Source organism: Trichomycterus rosablanca, chromosome 24 (assembly GCF_030014385.1).
Source record: "Trichomycterus rosablanca isolate fTriRos1 chromosome 24, fTriRos1.hap1, whole genome shotgun sequence".
Classification (NCBI taxonomy): domain Eukaryota; kingdom Metazoa; phylum Chordata; class Actinopteri; order Siluriformes; family Trichomycteridae; genus Trichomycterus; species Trichomycterus rosablanca.
The window spans coordinates 19,029,474-19,049,621 of NC_086011.1; the positions used below are offsets into that span (position 1 = coordinate 19,029,474).

Consider the following 20,148-nt stretch of genomic DNA (forward strand, 5'->3'; position numbering starts at 1 on the left):
CCAGTACCTTAACCGCTAGGCTACAGCTGTTTACTTGACAAAAGGTGACACTCAGAATATTTTTTAAATTTTAATTAGATTTGAATTAAATCACTATAAAATACTATTTTGGTTCTCGAATCATGTGATGTTTTTCGGTATATTTGTGGCTGTTTGATCATTTAAATGATAAACGAGAAGTTGGACTGTGTAGTGCTGGTTGTATTTCAGTGGACTCTATTTTTAATTTAGCTCTTGGATTCTTGGATTGGGGCAGTTTGTGCCCTCATGATTTTGGCATTAAATTCGCCTGGATCAGGTTTGCTTGGGTGTTTAGTTGCACAGATGTTATGATTTTTATCATAACCTTATACTCTAAGGGAAGATATTGCATATCATAAAATGCATTCTCTAATATTTGAAATCTAATCTACCTCTGGCAGACGGTTACCTAGCGGTACAAGTTTAAAGGTTGTTGGCTACAAGAAATGACATTAATAAAATGAGATTCTGAAACTCTATCTTCCCGGACTCTTATAAGGAATTATTGTAAATATAGAAACCACATCAGTCCATGATCTCAGTCTGAGAATTTTATTTTCCCTGTGAAGGCGGTATAAAAATGTTTAGCCAGACTCCCTAAGACTCTTCTGAGATGCTTGAATAGGAGAGTCTCCTGGAGTAAGTGTCTCTTAATTTAATATCTGTGTGTGCACATTGCTGGTCTGCATCACTTGGTATGTAGTGTCTTAATCTAAATCTTAGTTAGATCTGATTAATGAGATAAAAAATTTGGTGAAATGGAGCTGTATAGTCAGGTGTTGTGTAATTTGTGCTCAGACTGTACCAGCTTCACAGCTTATTAACCTAAACATGGTTGTCATGGTTGCAGTTCTGTGGAGCAGGTTTCTCTCAAACGATGCAGGTAGATGTTTAAGTAATCATCATCGAGCATCGTCTTCTCTCAACAGGTCTTTGCTCTCGTCATGCTGTGTCAGCGCGCTCGCATGATTTGGTGACCAGACGCCTAGCTGCATCCAGGACAGGTGAGTGCCTGGATCACTCACACATACTGCAAAAAAACATGAACATGATGAACATGTAGACAGTGAAGGTTTTGACTGGGTACTGAACAGTGTGATACCCTCAGCACCTGTGACTGCCGCGGACCAGATTTAAACACGATCACACACCCAACACTTCTCTGATTCTTCATGAAATACTTACTTGTGTTAAGTAAAAATCAGTGAAACGGCCTGACATTAAAAAACAACAGAACCTGGAATCTGTGGGTGTCACGGTTTCCTTGTTGAGATATTTATAATAAATAGGCAGATGAGTGACTGATACTCAGCAAGTGATTTTCTCCTTTAAGCTTGTAACGTCTACATTTCTGTCCCAGTGTGGATGTGTCCCATGTTTCTGCTCCTCAGTGTGCTTAGTTTGAACATTCACTATTATTACACAGTTGAACTTAATGAGGTTATTAAAATGGACCTTTTAAGCAGTTATGCCATTGCCTTTGAATTGTTATAACATCGGATCTACAGAGAAATCCTAGCGTCTCACTTGTGCTTTGAAATAAAACGCCATCAATTCTGTTTGTATGCCGTGGTGAGCTGCACTGCTGCAAAATGTTCCAGTTGTTTGGGGCTGCAGTACCTGATTCCATCTCGTTTCCTTGTTGTCAGTAGGAAACAGTAGTAGAACAAATCCAGAGGCCTTTTGTTCAAGTACGTCGTACATTTATATATTTATATTGAACTACAAAGCAATTTAAGGCTCAACTTCACATTTAGACTTTCCACAGCATCTTCCCAATTTCATTTACCCTGGACATTCAAAACACAGGTATTCATGTAATGTGTAATGAATTTTATTTACTCCTGTTAATGTGTCTTCATGTTTGCAGGAATAGAACATTTTGTTGACATAAAATAAAAGAATAGAGGAACGAATGCGCTACCTTTACCCTGTAATACCTGTGTAAAATAATTGCAAGCCTGTTTAAATATTTCTGTAATGCTCATGTAGTTTTTACATTGTTTTTCTTTTCTTCTAAACATGTTTGAATCTGTAGCCAGAGATCTATTTAAGTGTCACTACTACCCTAAAATGCTAGATCAAAAGCCAAAAATATTTGATGCTGTAGACGTGATTTTGACTCATGTGGTTCACATCAACAAAAGAGCCCCAGCACGCCAGCATCACACCTTTAATGTTTCAGTGAAAAACGGAAACTCTGTAAAGATTAAGAGCAGTTGTGTTCAAAGGAGCTCCAGTTGCTCTACACAGAGCCCTGGTCCCAACCCAACCCAACACTTTAGGGATGAGTTAAACTTGGATTGTGAGCCGAACCTTCTCTTCCATCATCAGAACAGAACAGGCACAGATTTTTACAGGAACACTTGAAAGTCTTGTAGGATTCCTAGAAGAGTGCATGATATTAAAGCTACCAAGGAAAGACGGAACAATTCAGTATAAATGTGCGTGGTTTTGTAACGGGACATCAGACAAGCTCATACTCGGGTGTCCCAACACTTTTGTTCATTTAGTGTATTTTTTGGTGGTCTGGAGAGGCTGTGATGTCTGTTTTCTTTAAAAAATTCATCTTGTTTTATCACTCTAGTTTTAACCAGGGGATTACATTTTAATATGGCAGAAATAGAGGATCAGATGTGTTACAAATGTCAAACTCCAAACATTACCTCCAGAATAAAAATAGTACGCTGCTGGCAGATCCTCCGACAAAAATGGTTTTGGTGTTTTGTAAATGAAATGTGAAACGCTGTGTCATGAACTTTTTGCTCTTACGGATCAAATACAAAAATAGAAGCTAGAACATCTTGACTGTCCTGTTTCTCGTTTCTTCTTGGAGTCGAAAAGATCTTTTATTTTGGTCACTTCTGAGAGCGATACCTACAAACTTTAAAACTGTCCTTTTCTGTCGACCTGACAAACACATTTGTTCACTTTCACTAGTCGTTTTATACTGGTAAGTGTCTTGGTGGGTCTGACAGCATTGAGAATCACAGGGTAAAACCCAGCAATCACCTGGGATAGAGCACAAATCCATCAGACCAACACAGACCAACACACACACATCCACACACATCGTGTATACCTGATGCTGTTAAGAGAACAAAATCCACCTACTGCATATTTTTGGTTTGTAAAAGCAAACAGTAACCAAAGGAAAATCAAGGCCAAGTCAAACTCCACACAGCGTCCAGATACAAGTTCCTTTTTAATGAGTGTAATTCTTAAACAAAACTTTGTCTATATTTAAACATGCTGATAGTCGCATGAAATCTGCCGTTAAAAACCTTCCAACCTTTCCAGTGTTTGCTGTAAACCAGTCGAACAATTTGAATAGCTCAACACCAAACAGCTAATAAAACAAGTGCTTTCTCCAAACTCAACACAAAAAGACATTTTAATGACCACAGCAGTCTCAGAATTACTAAGCCCTTTTCATGACAAGCATCTGTAGCTCGTAGTAGAGCAACATTTTGCTGTTATGAACCAGCCACCAGATTCTGTCAGGATCCTGGGGAATCTTAGCCACACCACGGACCAGAATCCCAAAACGTTTTGGAGCGACTTTTCCTGTGCTTTTAAATCTCTAGAGGTGTATGTCTTAAAGTTCAAGGATGAGACCTTCAGCGTTCAGTATGCACCCAGTTCCTGCTGCCACTAAATCTTGCTGCAGGTCTTCTGCAGCCACTCAGAAAAGCTGCCTCCTCAGGAAGCTGGTGGCAGCCAGTGATATTAAAAAAAATTTTAACTATTAGTCATGACAATTCTTTTTACTCAGCTTGGATCTATTGTGAGTCTGACCACAGCCGGCTTGTTTTGTTCTTAGCTTTGTAAATGTAAGTTTTGTATTGCAGAAAGAAAAGAATACGTTAGAATCTGTTCCATTCAACAAAGAAATGAATAAACAGCCGGGTAAACATGAGTTTCATTTGATTGAATTTTATTGAACATAAAGGACAAACAGTTAATGCATATTATATGATTAATTGTTGTCCCATGTAGTCTTCACCCCTTATTCAGCGACCTCCTTACCCTACAAATGTTAATAAACATTATTAATTACTGATTTCTTACACATTATTATAGTAATCTGTGTTATAGTGGTTTCCATAAAAAAGCCAAATGATAATATTCTACAACCACAAAAAAAATTGTAAAATGTAAAATATACCTTTCCAACTTCTCTGCTCTTGGCTCTCAGCTTGTTGACCTGGGATTCAGCAATGTCAGCACGTTCCTGAGCTTCCTCCATCTCATGCTGCACCTTCCTGTACCTGGACAGGTGAGTGTTGGCCTGCTCCTCCTGTGAGAAGAACAAGCATCACAAAATACAGCGTTTAGCACAAAATCCAAATGTCTACAATTATAGTGCACTGTGTGAAGTATTCTGTAGGTTGTATTATGGCAAACGTACAGCTTCCTCAGCCTGCCTCTTGTAGGCCTTGACTTTCAGCTGCAGTTTGTCCACCAGGTCCTGCAGTCTATTCACGTTCTTCTTGTCCTCGTCAGTCTGAAAAATTAAAGTTATATAATTTAATATTTTTGGGGACATGGGGGTACTTTATTGTTGTCTGCATACTGGTAGATTAATGCTGTACCTGGTAGGTGAGCTCCTTCACTCTCCTCTCGTATTTGCGGACTCCTTTAACAGCATCAGCACCACGTCTCTGCTCAGTTTCAACCTCAGATTCCAGCTCACGGACCTGTCAAAGACGTAGATCTGCTCATACTGGTGACTTAAACACCCTGGTAACCAAAATGATCGGTTTTATTTCAAAACACGTTTTACCCTGGACTCCAGTTTCTGGAGCTGCTTCTTTCCACCCTTCATGGCGAGGTTCTCAGCCTCATCCAGACGGTGCTGCAGATCTTTCACTGTAATTTCAAGGTTTTTCTTCATCCTCTCCAGATGAGCACTGGTGTCCTGCTCCTTCTTCAGCTCCTCTGCCATCATGGCAGCCTAGTAATGAAGCAGTGGGTTTAGTTTTTATCTTATTGTAAATTGTACTGGTGTAAAATGACTGGTGTTGAGCACTCACATCTGTAATAGCCTTCTTAGCTTTCTCTTCAGCATTTCTGGCCTCCTGGATTATGTCATCTACTTCACCTTGGACCTGCACCAGATCAGCCTCAAGCTTCTTCTTGGTGTTTATCAGGCTGGTGTTCTGTTTACAGTGAGAATAAAAAAGCCTTAAGAGTAAAAGTAGCAACAAGTATCAAAGAAACAGCAAATCAGTTCAAATCATATAAACAAACAGCTACTATATCAAACCTGAGAATGGAGCAGTGCCACACGCTCACTGGCATCAACCAGCTCCTGTTCAGCCACTTTGCGGCCTCTCTCAGTCTGTTCCAGTGCAGCTCTCAGCTCCTCAATCTCTGCCAACATCAGGTTGTTCCTGCGCTCCACCATGGCAACCTGTTCCTTCATGTCTTCCTGTCCTCTTACAGCTTCATCAAGGTGCAGTTGGGCATCCTGGTGTGAAAGAGCATATTGTGGACAGATGTCTCCAGGAAGTTAATTTGTCCACAAAGACAATAAGTTGAGGTTTACCTTGAGCTGCCCTTGGACGTTCCTGAGCTGCTTCTGGGCCTCAGCCGCCTGGCGGTTGGCATGGCTCAGCTGAATCTCCATCTCATTGAGGTCTCCCTCCATCTTCTTCTTGACCCTGAGAGCATCGTTCCTGCTCCTGACCTCAGAGTCCAGAGTGCTTTGCATGGACTCGATCACCCTCTGGCTGTTTCTCTTGATCTGCTCGATCTCCTCGTCCTTCTCAGCAATTTTTCTGTCGATCTCACTCTTCACCTGGGTGAGCTCAAGCTGGACACGGATAATCTTGGACTCTTCGTGCTCAAGTGTGCCCTGAAGAATTGCATTTTCAGTTAACCAGTGTAGTTCAGACCCAGTTGTACCTTATTTCTGCTAAATAAAGGATTGAATACGTACCTCAGCCTCCTCAAGAGCTGTCTGGATTTCTGATTTCTCAGTGTCCACTGTCTTCTTGGCCTTCTCCAGTTCATGTATGGTTTTTCCAGTCTCACCAATCTGTTCAGTCAGGTCAGAGATCTCCTCTGCAGAAATAATAAATGACCTTTATTATTAGTAGCTCTTGATGTTTATTTCACTTCTACACGTCTGTTTGTTTCTGTGTAACTCACGCTGCAGGTTCTTGTTCTCTCTCTTCAGAGTCTCCAGATGATCAAGAGCCTCCTCATATGAGTTCTTCATCTTGAAGAGCTCAGTGCTGAGAGAGCGAGCCTCCTTCTGAGCTCCCTCCAGTTCAGCCTGGCCTTCCTCATACTTCTGCTTCCATTCTGCCAGGACCTGAAAATCAGAAATGATGATGTGAATTTTATGCTTGTACCATATTTAAGATAATAAACCTTGTGTTGTTACGGATGTTTACCTTGTCAAAGTTCCTCTGTTTCTTGTCAAGATTGGCAGCCAGTGCGTTGGCTCTCTCCACATCAATCATGAGGTCCTCCACCTCACCCTGCAGTCTCTGCTTGGTCTTCTCCAGGGAGGCACACTTGGAGTTCACAGCCTCAATGGATTCCTCAGCCTCCTGGAGACGCTGAGCAAGCTTTTTCCTTTCAAGAAATAAGTCAGAAATGAGTTGCAGAGTTTGTACAGGAAGTTTGTTCCTTTGTGGAGCTGCAGATGGATCTGTGATTGAGTTGTAAAAGTACATACTTTGATTCCTCGAGTTCCTCAGTACGCTGGATGGCATCAGTTTCATATTTGGTTCTCCACTGAGCCACCTCACTGTTGGCCTTGGACAGTGATCGCTGCAGCTCAGCCTTGGCCTCCTGCTCCTCCTCAAACTGCTCTCTGAGCAGATCGCAGTCGTGACGGGCTGATTGGACGGCATGAGCCAGAGCGTTCTTGGCCTAAAAACCATGATTATAATTTTTAGGAGGTTCAGTTCTGTGAGCTACAAACTGTAACTTGATGTACTGTATTATGTACCTTGACTTCCTCTTCAACTAGTCTCTTGAGCTCTTCAGTCTGCTGAGTGTAAGCTTGTTTTCCTCTTGTGAGCTGAGAAACGAGGGCATCCTTCTCCTCCAGCTGACGTCCCAGCTCACCTGATAAATAATCATGGCATAAGTTTCTGTTTCATGTGGACATTTTATAACCTTACCTCAGAGTACTTACCGTTTTCAGTCTGAAGTCTTGCTTTTTGTGTGTTGATGTCATTCAGTTGGCGTACATTCTCATCATTCTTGGCTTTGAGCTCACTCAGTTGGTCCTCAAGTGTGCGGCACATCTTCTCCAGGTTGGCCTAAGACAGTACAGAAAGATTGTTTGGATTAGTAATTGTGACGCATTATTCAGTAACAACACAATGAAGTTCACTGTAACACCTTTGATTTGGCTACAGCCTCCATGTTGCTGGACAGATCATCGATCTCCATTTTGTATTCACTCTTCTCCTTCTCCAGCTTCTGTTTGACACGCTGAAGGTTGTCGATCTGCTCTCCAAGCTCAGCGACGCTGTCGGCCTGCTTCTTGCGGAGGGCGGAGGCTGTGGCTTCATGCTGCAGAGTGGACTCTTCCAGATCACGCCTGAGTTTCTGGAACTCAGCCTCACGCTTCTTGTTCATCTCAATCTGAGCAGAGGTGGCACCACCAGCCTCCTCGAGCCTCTCGCTGATCTCCTCAAGTTCCCTGGAGAGATCAGCTCTCTGCTTCTCCACTTTAGCACGAGCTGCACGCTCAGCCTCGATTTCCTCCTCCAGCTCCTCAATGCGAGCCTAAGATGAGAAAATACTTAGTCTTGTCTGGATGAAGATTTCTGGCTGAAGATTCTCTGTGAAAATGTTCTGGACGTCATTATTACCTGAAGTTCTTTGATCTTCTTCTGAAGTTGAGCACCCAGTGATTGTTCATCCTCAATCTTGCTCAGAAGTTGGCTAATTTCAAAGTCCTTCCTGTTATGAAAATGAATATGAAGTAAATATTGCAATAAATAACAAGGTTTTTGGAGGATTTATTCATTCAGACCAACATACTTCTTAATCTTCTCATCAGACTGCTGCTTTTCATTCTCCAGGTCCATTATGGACTCCTGGGCCAGTTTCAGGTCACCCTCAAGCTTCCTCTTGGCTCTCTCAAGGTCCATACGGAGCTTCTTCTCTTGTTCCAGAGAGCCCTCAAGCTGTGTTGATGTGATAAACATTGAAGCATTGAAGAATGTTGTTGCATAAGAGATTTATCTAATAATAAAATCAAACTAATAGACACGATCTTACATCATCAACTTGTTGCTCAAGTTTGGTCTTGGATTTGGTCAGAGTGTTGACTTTGTCTTCCTCTGCCTGGAGATCATCCAGAGTTTGCTGGTGTGCCTCTTGGAGGGCTTTCTTCTCCTTGGTGAGCTTGGCGATGCCCTCATCTAGAGAGGCCATCTCCTCAGTCAGGTTCTTGACCTAAAATGCATTTTGTTGTAGTTACAGCGTTTGTAAATGAAAATCTACATTGAGATTGGCACCATTGTTCGGCATGTTGTACCTTGTTCTCAGTGGCATGTTTCTCCTTTTCCACTTTGGCCAAGGTTAGCTCCAAATCATCAATGTCCTTCTTCAGCTCAGAGCACTCGTCCTCCAGTTTCCTCTTCTTGGCAGTCAGCTCAGCATTGATTTCCTCCTCATCCTCCAGCCTCTCGTTGGTCTCTTTGAGTTTGGCTTCAAACTGGATCTTGCTCTTGATGAGTCCCTCACACCTTTCCTCAGCATCAGAAAGGTTCTCAGTTTCCTGTTGATGTAGAGGACATCATTAATATTGTTCTACAGTAACCAGTTAAATTTCACAGTTCCCAGTTTAGAACACTTACAGATGCCACTTGCAGTTGCAGGTCGTTCTTCTCCTGCAGCAGAGAGACCATCTTCTCCTCAAGCTCCTTCTTCTTGGCCAGTGCCTTTGCCAGATCCTCCTTCATCTTCTCAAAGTTCTCCTTCATGGCGACCATTTCCTTCTCAGTCTCTGCGCTCTTCAGCAGAGGCTTGATCTTGAAGTAGAGCTTCATCCATGGCCAGTGTTTCACATTCATGAATGAGCGGACGTTGTATTGAATAGAGTAGATCGACTCTCTAGAATGTAAAATATACCGATTAAATAAGCACCAACAGCTTTCCTCCAAGTCCTTGTTCATAAGTAATTAGGTGTACCTCCTCTCCATCATCTTGACAAACTCCCTTCTCATGAGGTAGCCACGACACAAAGCCTGAGTCATGGTCACCAGATTAGACAGTTTCTCATCTCGCAACTCCTCAAGGGTACCCAGCAGACCGGCTTTGAAGAACACCTACCATGATAACGTTAGAAGATATACATTTATGTAATTATAATATTATTATGAGGAAGGTAGGAGAGAAATATTTGGTTGAAGTTTAAGGTGACTATATATTTTTGCTGGTCCGCCAAACATCCCCCATCATGACACCATATTTAAAGACAAATCATGTCATAGTTGCTGCAATGTCAAACTTTATTTACCTTAGTGTGTCCAAACTTGTACTGGGTGTGGTCGACATCAATGGAGCCCAAGAGTTTCTCTGAAGCTTTCTTGTTGTCGATGAACTGTCCCTCTGGGATGACACTGGCATTCAGGACCTTGTATCTGTTTCAAAACTAGAACCTTAGTGATTGTGACAATTAATATTCAATCACTTAAAAATAGTTAGTTAGTTAGTGCTCAGAAAATGACCTCTGCTTGAAGTCACCATAGAGGATCCTGCTGGGGAATCCCTTCCTGCAGATCCTGATACCCTCCAGCACACCGTTACACCTCAGCTGGTGGATGACCAGGAAGTTCTCCATCAGTCCTACAGCAGTAACAGAGTGTCAGGGTTATCATGATCACTATTAAACATTGTACAGGATTTAATGATCAATGTGAAAGGCATTAAAATGTATTACATTGAAAATAAAACCTACCTGGAGTCTTGGACTCATTAGGAATCAAGCAGCGCACAAAGTGAGGGTGAGTGCTTTTCAAGTTGGTCATCAGCTTGCCCAAATTCTCCTGTATAGTTCAGACATGGATCCTTTAAAGTAACTGCATAATGTAAAAGCTTTACTGTTTTCAAAATTCAAAGAAACCAAACACTTACTCTAAAGAGAGCGGACACAGTCTGGAAGGAACCACCCTTCTTCTTGCCTCCCTTCTTTCCACCACCGGCGTCAGCTGTTTAGTGAAAGTATTTATTAAGTATTTATATTCACTATTTGACTGTAGAGTTCAGTTCATAACCAAATATTTCCTGATTTTTTATGTACATTCTAATTCATGCTTGTTGTCAATGAAATCAACGACCCGCTCCAGTCTTACCATCAGCACCGGCATGAGCAGCGTACAGCATGGACAGCAGTTTGTTTGCAGACTTCTGGTACAGCTGCACACACGAGTCGTTCAGTGGATCCTTGTTCTTGTCCAACCAGCCAGAAATGTTGTAGTCCACAGTACCGGCGTAGTGCACCAGTGAGAAGTGGGCCTCAGCTTTGCCTTTGGCAGGCTTTGGCTTCTGGAAGGCAATATTTTTACCAAGATGCTGGTCGTGCAGCTTGTTCTTGAAGGACGTGTCAGTAGCCTTGGGGAACATGCACTCCTCTTCAAGGATGGAGAAGATGCCCATTGGCTGTAGATGATTTTAAACAAGGAGTGAAAGATCAATAAAGAAATCTTAAATAGCTTGAGTAGCGATCGTCCTGAAATCATCATCATCTTACCTTCTCAATAAGCTCAATGCAGGCAGCCAAGTCCATACCGAAGTCGATGAACTCCCACTCGATGCCTTCTTTCTTGTACTCCTCTTGTTCCAGCACAAACATGTGGTGGTTGAAGAACTGCTGCAGTTTCTCATTTGTGAAGTTAATGCAGAGCTGCTCCAAGCTGTTGAACTGTTTCAGCGTACAGATGTTTGCATTAATACACTCAGGATTGATTTGTATTGTAGGTAGAATCTGAGATTGGTGTAAAAACGAAACAAATATTTACATCAAAGATCTCAAACCCAGCGATGTCCAGCACACCAATGAAGAACTGTCTTGGCTGTTTTGTGTCCAACATCTCATTGATACGAATGACCATCCACAAGAACATTTTCTCATAGATGGACTTGCAGAGAGCCATTGTTGCATTGTTCACCTGAAATTTGGTTTATTACAGATTTAGTTTTGTAAAAATTATAATGGTAAATTTATCCTTTTTTGTTTCAATATTGAACCCTTCACCTGAGGTACAGTCTGGCCCTTGGTCACATATTCATTCCCGACCTTCACTCTGGGGTAGCACACAGCTTTCAGCATGTCAGCAGAGTTCAGGCCCAAGAGGTAGGCGATTTTATCGGCCACTAAATTAAAAACAGTGACAATATAAATCATTAATAATACATGCAGGACGTTACATGGATGAACCACATCAATATGAGGTATTTTTAATGTACCCTCAGTGCCATCAGGCTCAGCCTGCTCCTCCCTCTGCTTCTGCTTGAACTTCATGTTGCCGTGATGCATCACAGCACCGGTCAGCTTGTAGATGTTTATTTTCTCATCAGCGGTGAAGCCCAGGATGTCAATAGCGGTCTGTGTGGGATAATAAATAATAAGATCAAAGTCAAGACATTTAAAAAACAATTATAGACGTTTATTAAAAGTCTTCCTACATCTGTGGCTATGAACTCCTCCACATCATCAATGCTCTTGACTGTGATTTCACCCTGGCTGATCATGTGATAGTCGTAAGGGTTGGTGGTGATGAGCAGCGCCTCTGTGTGAAGAGTAAAACATCCAACTTTTAGATATTTCTACTACAGCTAATGAACAACAACACAAATGCTAACACGTGACCTCGTACCAAGCAGCTCTGGTTTGTGTCCAGTCATGAGCTGGTAGAAGATGTGGTAGCTCCTCTCTGCAGACAGCTGGAAAGTGACTCTTGACTTTTCCAGCAGATCTGTTAATGCAACCTGTTAGTTTAGCAGTTCAATTAATTTTAGAACGAAACTTTTTTTAAAGTGGGGTAAAGGGTCTTACAAGTTTCAATGTCAGCAGATGACAGCTTTCCTGTAGTACCGAAGTGGATTCTTATGAATTTACCCTAAAATAAAATGAAAGAACACATTGGTATTTTAAATGTGATAGATTTTTTAACAGTCTATCAAAGCACATTTTTATATGAACTTTTCATGATACTCACAAAACGGGAGGAGTTGTCATTCCTGACAGTCTTTGCATTACCATAAGCCTCCAGCAGGGGGTTGGCTGCAATAATTTGATCTTCCAGCGACCCCTACAGACAGTGGGGATATTCAGCAAAACACTTTCAGCATTGGTTAAGTGTATATACTTTAAAAAGCTTTACTTACCTGTATTTTGCCAGCAGAAGCCTCTGCTTTCTTCTGTCCAACCACTGCGATTGTCGCAAAGTACTGGATGACACGTTTGGTGTTCACAGTCTTTCCTGCACCGGATTCTCCACTGGGGGTCAAAAATTCATTACAACTCCTGCACTTCAATACAAAATTCAAAAATTTATAAAAAAAGTTTTCAAAATCTGCAAATTTTGACCAAACTTACGTGATCAGGACGGACTGGTTTTCACGATCTAAATGGATATTAGGAATAGGTAAACAATGTATTATACAGATGTTTAATGTATGAGAAGATTATGTGCACTTTGTAGAAGTTTGACTTGCCAACAGTTAATTGTTTAAAAATATATATTAAATTGGTTCAATATTTTCATACCAGTTTGCATGAACTGATAGGCGTTATCAGAGATGGAGAAGATGTGGGGTGGAGCCTCAATCCTTTTTTTGCCTCTGTATCCACTGACAACTTTAGCGTCGTATACTGGGAGCCACTTGTAGGGGTTCACAGTGGCGCAGAACAACCCAGAGTAGGTCTGAAGATAATATTATCACACAGTTATTATAGATAAAGTATCACTTACAAACTGCCTAATTCAGTCATTGCTTTGGTTGAACTTACGTAGATCATCCATGCTGCGTAACGCTCTTTGAGGTTAAACAGCACAGCAGGTTCATTGAGGTGGGTCATCATGGCCATGTCTTCAATCTTGTCATACTTTGGAGGGTTCATGGGGAAGACTTCGTCCTCCTTGACTGTGACCACCTGTGACATAACAGTAACTTGTTTTTACTGTATTCACAGCCAAACATTTAGATAAAAGCATCATTGACCGGCTGTGTGTTGGAATGTATAAAGTCATTTATCTTTTTACCTGTTTGCTTTCCAGAAGTTCCACAGTGGCTTTGCCACCCTCTTTACTCTTGAGTGTACCCTTGAGGTACATCTCCTTGGGCTCACAAACAAAGACTGCTGTTTTGGCATCAAAAGGTTTGTTCTGAGCCTCGATCCTCTCCTTTTCTGGCTTGCGGAGGAATACGGCCGCGGGGCCGAAACACTCCATCTCACCATCTCCCATGGTGGCGGTTTACTGTGGAATAAAATCACATGTGAGAAGGTCATTAGTTTCAGGCTGGATGATGTTCTGTGATTTTTTAATAGGTTTTGTTAAAGCATAAAATGTGTTTCTTTTTTACTACGTAGATAAACAATTGTTTCACATCAGATTAATCTGTCAACTTTTTTGCTTGTTTTATGTTTTACGTACACAATAATTTAATCATCAATTGTAAATAACTGCTCCATCCTGGTCAGGGTTGCTGTGTATACAGAAGCACTTGGAACTAACAAGCACACAGTGGAAAAATATCCTGTCATTTTGTGCAACCAAATGTTTTTTCTGCATGTTTTCTGGTGATATGAGTAAACAAAGGAAAGCCACTCAGACCCATGAAGAACATGATAAACCTCACAAGCAGTGACTTGTCATGAAGTCATGAATCCTAACCTGAATACTCAATTGCTGTGTGCCACCCAAACTACCTTATAATAAGCATATTTGTATTCATAACCCTACCTCGGTGCTGCCCAAAGGAGAAAATGGTAAACTGGTCGGCAGGTTGTGGACACTGGAAGAAAGAGTAAGGATGAAAAGATGAAATGCAATATTTCACAAGTTTTACATGACACAAATACGGCATAATCATTTCTAAACACACGACTTATTTCAATGCAAGCTGAACTCAACACTGTCACTTCTTTACCTTGGCAGGGTGCTTGAGGTTCTGTGAGTCCTTGGGGGAGCCGGTTATATAGTAGCGTTACCGTTCACTCAGCAGAAACTTCCTGCCAAATATGGCTGTGTAGTAATGTAATGTGATGTAGTTCTGCTTTAGGAAGCACAACTGATGATATCACTTCTGGGTTACAGTGTTATTGTTAATGCTGGTGTTTATCAACAGGATTATTTTAATACATACACAGACATATATAAAGATATACATATTATATTCTATAATCTTATGGTGTAATAACTTTAACATTTTGATCTAAAACCTTTACTTCAACAAAATGTATTTTTAATATTAGAAGTCTAGTTTTAATTTATGTAATGAATTGATTTTTCCTGTTAACATTTTATCAGCGGTTTATAAATGTATACAGTTCATAATAATAATAATAATGACATTTTTTATATTATTATAATTACTATCATTATATCTGTAAAGTAAAATGCTTTTCATTAATTGCTTATGAGGCACATGTTTCTTTTATGGGTCTTGGCAGTAAAGAGAAACTAAAATTGGATGTGGAGAAGAACATCATGGCTGCTGGTATTCTATTTCAGGACAACTGCCAGCAAACATACACGTGTAAGTCATCATTCCACATCGGCAGAATCCTTCAGTAAGACTTCAGCGTGTGTTTTACATTTTTTATAACATTAAGCCTCTCTAAAATTACAAAGCATATACATTCATTAAATGTTCAGCAGATCTGGACCTAATCATCGTACCTAAATATATAAAGCAGACTGGTGCTTATTAAAACTGGTGCTTTTAAACCTTTATTCAAATCTAGACACATATTTCATTAAGAACTTAAAAACTGAACTTTATTGGCATGATGGCAGATCTGAAGTTCTAGTAATTGCTTTTAAACGCTGCCTCATTGATGTGTTTATTGATGTAAAAACGGAAATCTTCTCACTGGCAGCCATGTATCAAATAAAATAATAATGTTTTAGATTTAAATTATAAATCCAAAAGATGTTCTCTAGGTTCTCTAGGTTTTCTTGGTAATTAGACATAAAGTTATTAATAAATGTCTTGGGCACTCGAGTAGTGCAGCGATCTAATGTGCTACCATACCACTGCAGAGTGCTGGAACTCGAGAGTTAGAACTTCACTGTCTTTTTTTTATATTACATAAACATGTAAAACTTTAGATTCTCTGTTAATTACCACAGTAAAGCTTCTTCCTGCAGGATCATTTTAGGTTCTGTCTTGTGTGTTGGGTGATATTGGCGGGTGGAATGTAGTGATTGTTCCACCACAGATGATGTGAAATTAAGGAGCATAATAATATTATAATATTAATATTAATATATAAATCCATACAGCAATGTATGACGTAGGGCAGTGGTAGCCTAGCAGTTAAGGTACATGACCGGTGATTGCTGGTTCAAGCCTCTCTGCTTGAAAATTGTATGTTAATTAGATCTCAAATCGAGTATAGTGGCTATACGTTCCCACCTCTTTGATTTCTTCTGAGACTGCAGCATTTGACGTCTTCCCAAGGCTTAAATCCCTCCCATAGTTCCTCAGTTTTAGAAAATAATTGATTTCAACACGTATCAGAGTACACGATTGGCAATCTTTGAGCTAGTATGGATGCCAGTACGAAATCCAGCAATAACAATGGCGTCTGAGAATGCTAAAGGCAAACCAAAGATTTACATTTCTAAGAGCTAGATCAGACCACAAACTGCCCCAGTTTTCACTGTAGTTTTGGAAATTGTTGCACCTTGTGTTACTTTGGCCTGGATTCAATTATGCAGATTCTTTATTTCCTTTTACATCCACTTTTTCTGTTCCAACAAGGTCTATAAACATATGGTTTGATGGGTTTGGTGTGGGCTGCACAGATCTATCATCTAATTTTTTTGGGACGCCATTGTGATTACATGGAACATCAGTTTTTGGTCTGGAATGGGCTGGTCAACAATCCAATGGTCAGGCGTCCACATACTTTGTTTTGTTTGGTGCAGCTAGGGTTTTCTTGATGATGTCAATACCTATATTACTTTTATTGGGGGGGGGGGGGAGCTTTTCTATTACAGTTATGACATGTCAGGATCCTGATTTTTCTTCACAAGTATCTAAGTGATCAGTAGTCCTTACAACTACTGGCCTATCTAAATCTGAATTAATACCTTCTGCTTATTCTTGGGTATTTTGTACTGACATGTACAGGGGTTGGACAAAATAACTGAAACACCTGGTTTTAGACCACAATAATTTATTAGTATGGTGTAGGGCCTCCTTTTGCGGCCAATACAGCATCAATTCGTCTTGGAAATGACATATACAAGTCCTGCACAGTGGTCAGAGGGATTTTAAGCCATTCTTCTTGCAGGATAGTGGCCAGGTCACTACGTGATGCTGGTGGAGGAAAACGTTTCCTGACTCGCTTCTCCAAAACACCCCAAAGTGGCTCAATAATATTTAGATCTGGTGACTGTGCAGGCCATGGGAGATGTTCAACTTCACTTTCATGTTCATCAAACCAATCTTTCACCAGTCTTGCTGTGTGTATTGGTGCATTGTCATCCTGATACACGGCACCGCCATTGGATGCACGCGGTCCTCCAGAATGGTTCGGTAGTCCTTGGCAGTGACGCGCCCATCTAGCACAAGTATTGGGCCAAGGGAATGCCATGATATGGCAGCCCAAACCATCACTGATCCACCCCCATGCTTCACTCTGGGCATGCAACAGTCTGGGTGGTACGCTTCTTTGGGGGCTTCTCCACACCGTAACTCTCCCGGATGTGGGGAAAACAGTAAAGGTGGACTCATCAGAGAACAATACATGTTTCACATTGTCCACAGCCCAAGATTTGCGCTCCTTGCACCATTGAAACCGACGTTTGGCATCGGCACGAGTGACCAAAGGTTTGGCTATAGCAGCCCGGCCGTGTATATCGACCCTGGACAGTTCTGGTGGAAACAGGAGAGTTGAGGTGCACATTTAATTCTGCCGTGATTTGGGCAGCCGTGGTTTTATGTTTTTTTGATACAATCCGGGTTAGCACCCGAACATCCCTTTCAGACAGCTTCCTCTTGCGTCCACAGTTAATCCTGTTGGATGTGGTTTGTCCTTCTTGGTGGTATGCTGACATTACCCTGGATACCGTGGCTCTTGATACATCACAAAGACTTGCTGTCTTGGTCACAGATGCGCCAGCAAGACGTGCACCAACAATTTGTCCTCTTTTGAACTCTGGTATGTCACCCATAATGTTGTGTGCATTGCAATATTTTGAGCAAAACTGTGGTCTTACCCTGCTAATTGAACCTTCACACTCTGCTCTTACTGGTGCAATGTGCAATTAATGAAGATTGGCCACCAGACTGGTCCAATTTAGCCATGAAACCTCCCACACTAAAATGACAGGTGTTTCAGTTATTTTGTCCAACCCCTGTACGTGGTGTCATTCTTTAATTGCGTACAAATAAAACGGCTTTCTGCTGCATTTTTCTTTTATGTAGGCGACACAAAAACCTGAAGCCAGTGTTAGAATTCAGGACTTTATTGAAAATATAATCTAAAGACAAAACAAGTTTGTGAGATTGTATGCTTGCTTGTTGGTGTCTGGTCTTCATCTCAAGATCTCAAGATAAGACCATCACCTTCAATAATAACATAAAATAGCATTTTAAATAGCATTTTAATTGACTGTTACAAGGTGTGAATATTGTAAAATCCTCTTGACTGAAAAGAAATTTAAAACAATATATATGATCATATTTATTGGCTTGATGAGAGGATTTTAAACGGTAATCACATCACATGATTTACTGTCATTTCAATTCAATATGTTTTCCAGTCGGGAATAAATGCAATTAAATAAAAACTTTAGCATTAAATCTAATTAACTGCTTGCATTTTGAGCAGTCAAACATAGAGTCAAACTAATCCTGCTGGCAATTCAGCAATGCCTAACTTGGCAATGGAGGAGCTGTTAAATGCCGCTGGTATTCAGTTGCAAGGCATCTGCCAAGCAGCCGGTTTTATTAATAAGCTGTATGTCAGTCAGATAGACATTTAAAGTTCAGGCAGTGATTATTAATATTATTTCTCTTTTAATTTATATCACCTGGTGTCGTTAATCCTAAATTACAAAGTAAGTCTATAATGTCGGAGCTTTTATTTCCATATTCTTCATGCAGACAGACAAGTTTCCTGATGTCAGTAATGTTGATGATCTTGTATTGGAATCTAGTGTGTTTATAAAGGCATTAAATTTTTAACCATAAAACCTGTGTGTAGAATCCAGTTTAATTTTATCGTCACATGGACGTTTTACACTTCGCTGTAGTACAGTATGTAAAGCACCACTGAACGTGTTCCAGTAGTTACCGGATGGTGTTTGTTAGACTTTTCTTGTATATTTTAGACGGTTTCCTCGGTTCTCCTCCGGCTCTAGTTAGACACGTCTAGTGGAGAGATTGGGTTCACATGCTGTGCTGGAATACATGCTTGGATTAGTCCTGGAGGAGCCCTCGGATGCCTCTGGTATAGTGTTGCAAGGCACTCGCAAGTCAAGCATTTTTATTAATAAACCGTATCAAAGGCGACATCTTTCAAGTCCTTGTAGTGTGGGGTGTTAGTGACAGGTGGAGGCTGAAATACAGGGGGTAAATGTAATACAGGGGGTAAATGTAATACAGGGGGTAAATGTAATACAGGGGGTTAATGTAATACAGGGGGTAAATGTAATACAGGGGGTAAATGTAATACAGGGGGTTAATGTAATACAGGGGGTAAATGTAATACAGGGGGTAAATGTAATACAGGGGGTAAATGTAATACAGGGGGTTAAGTTGCTGTTTTGTTGATAAACGTTTTAATTTGCACTCACGGCTATTCATCTTTCCTTCTTTCCACACTGCAGGCAACAGAGATTATTTTAAGTACCGAAATCTTAGCTATAATGGTAATAATGATTTTTCTTAAAGAGTAAAGATTGAATTTATTCCCATGATCCACTTTGCTCTTTAGTTCATTTACTCAGCTCAGATCTCAGCGGTGATGGTTTATTTTCAGACAAGCTGGAACTACACCACATTCCAGAGGTTTCATTATCAGTTGCTGTTTGATTTGATCTACAAACAGGTTTAAGTTGTAATAAGATGAAGCTACTATTTGTTTTTAATAAACTCCTGCAGCCACACCGGTCCTGTACAGACGAGTTTAATCTGCTGTTAGAAATAAAGACAATAAGCTGGTCGATGTTTTAAAGTTTATTCATACAAATTTACAACAGTACAAAGTAACTTGTTTCAAAATAGGAATATTTACAATTTCCACACAATAGAAAACACAAAAGCACAAGGACATTTATAATAAAAGTGTCAAATCTGGGTTTCATTTTATCATTCTCTGTTCTGACATCAGACTGATTTTACTGCAAACGTCTATCCATGGAAATAAACACGGTGTAAAAAAAAATACATTTACCTTAGGAAGGGCATTCGGGGTTTAAAAAAACTAAAATCCAAAAATCAGCTATTAAGATAAGCAATCAGCTGTGGCGATACTTAACAGGAGCAGCCAAAGGAATTAATCATTCAGCTTCTCAGAATGATATAAAGAACAATATGGCTTTGCATATGCTGCTACATGTACAACAAACCGTAATATCACCATTTAAATACTGATTAAAAACAGTAAAGGAATAAACTTCATAACTACAGTGTTTCTGGCATGCCTCATCAATCTTTCAACACAGACATGAGATCGACATGCAACACAGTTAAAAAGACGACTGTTCACGACATGACTGGAAGCTCTTTAATACGTTAATATAGCAACCAAGAGGGTTGAGCAGGAAAGTATTTCCTTCAGGTACAAGATACAATCAAACAGGGTCATGGAGGGTCCAGTTTCCCTGGAATTACAGGGCACAGTGCAGTAACACAACCAGGACAGGACACCAATCAATCACAGGGCCTCAACCATCCTCCCCTTCT

At 40.5% G+C, this 20,148-nt stretch overlaps 1 protein-coding gene and 1 long non-coding RNA gene across 2 annotated transcripts; one reads left to right on the top strand and one right to left on the bottom strand.

Moving 5' to 3' along the window:
- The first annotated feature begins 582 nt into the window (after positions 1–582).
- On the top strand, positions 583–18,687 carry LOC134301897 (uncharacterized). The gene is made up of 4 exons (XR_010007490.1): positions 583–660; positions 951–1,025; positions 14,678–14,763; positions 18,573–18,687. It is a non-coding gene; the product is annotated as an uncharacterized LOC134301897 (long non-coding RNA).
- LOC134301898 (myosin heavy chain, fast skeletal muscle-like) lies at positions 3,942–13,481 on the bottom strand. The gene is made up of 39 exons (XM_062986820.1): positions 13,266–13,481; positions 13,013–13,156; positions 12,770–12,926; positions 12,599–12,626; positions 12,388–12,499; positions 12,219–12,311; positions 12,056–12,119; positions 11,877–11,975; positions 11,686–11,789; positions 11,467–11,605; positions 11,255–11,373; positions 11,019–11,168; positions 10,751–10,921; positions 10,353–10,659; positions 10,135–10,208; positions 9,959–10,046; positions 9,729–9,846; positions 9,518–9,641; positions 9,190–9,326; positions 8,856–9,111; positions 8,534–8,776; positions 8,275–8,451; positions 8,035–8,180; positions 7,863–7,953; positions 7,387–7,776; positions 7,178–7,304; positions 6,989–7,107; positions 6,713–6,909; positions 6,426–6,609; positions 6,178–6,343; positions 5,966–6,090; positions 5,573–5,881; positions 5,291–5,494; positions 5,058–5,183; positions 4,808–4,978; positions 4,617–4,721; positions 4,433–4,528; positions 4,190–4,321; positions 3,942–4,051 (listed from the first exon to the last, which is right to left on the bottom strand). Exons 1-39 carry the CDS (start codon positions 13,467–13,469, stop codon positions 4,031–4,033), a joined length of 5,817 nt encoding a protein of 1,938 aa, XP_062842890.1. The 5' UTR covers positions 13,470–13,481; the 3' UTR covers positions 3,942–4,030.
- Positions 18,688–20,148: the final 1,461 nt, after the last annotated feature.

Excerpts from the sequence above, each read along its gene's own strand:
- LOC134301898 (XM_062986820.1), bottom strand. The coding sequence starts at position 13,469 with ATGGGAGATGGTGAGATGGAGTGTTTCGGCCCCGCGGCCGTATTCCTC. Across the intron at positions 8,452-8,533 it reads AACATGCCACTGAGAACAAG|GTCAAGAACCTGACTGAGGA; the intron begins GTACAACATGCC and ends AATGCATTTTAG. Across the intron at positions 7,777-7,862 it reads AGAAGATCAAAGAACTTCAG|GCTCGCATTGAGGAGCTGGA; the intron begins GTAATAATGACG and ends TTCTCATCTTAG.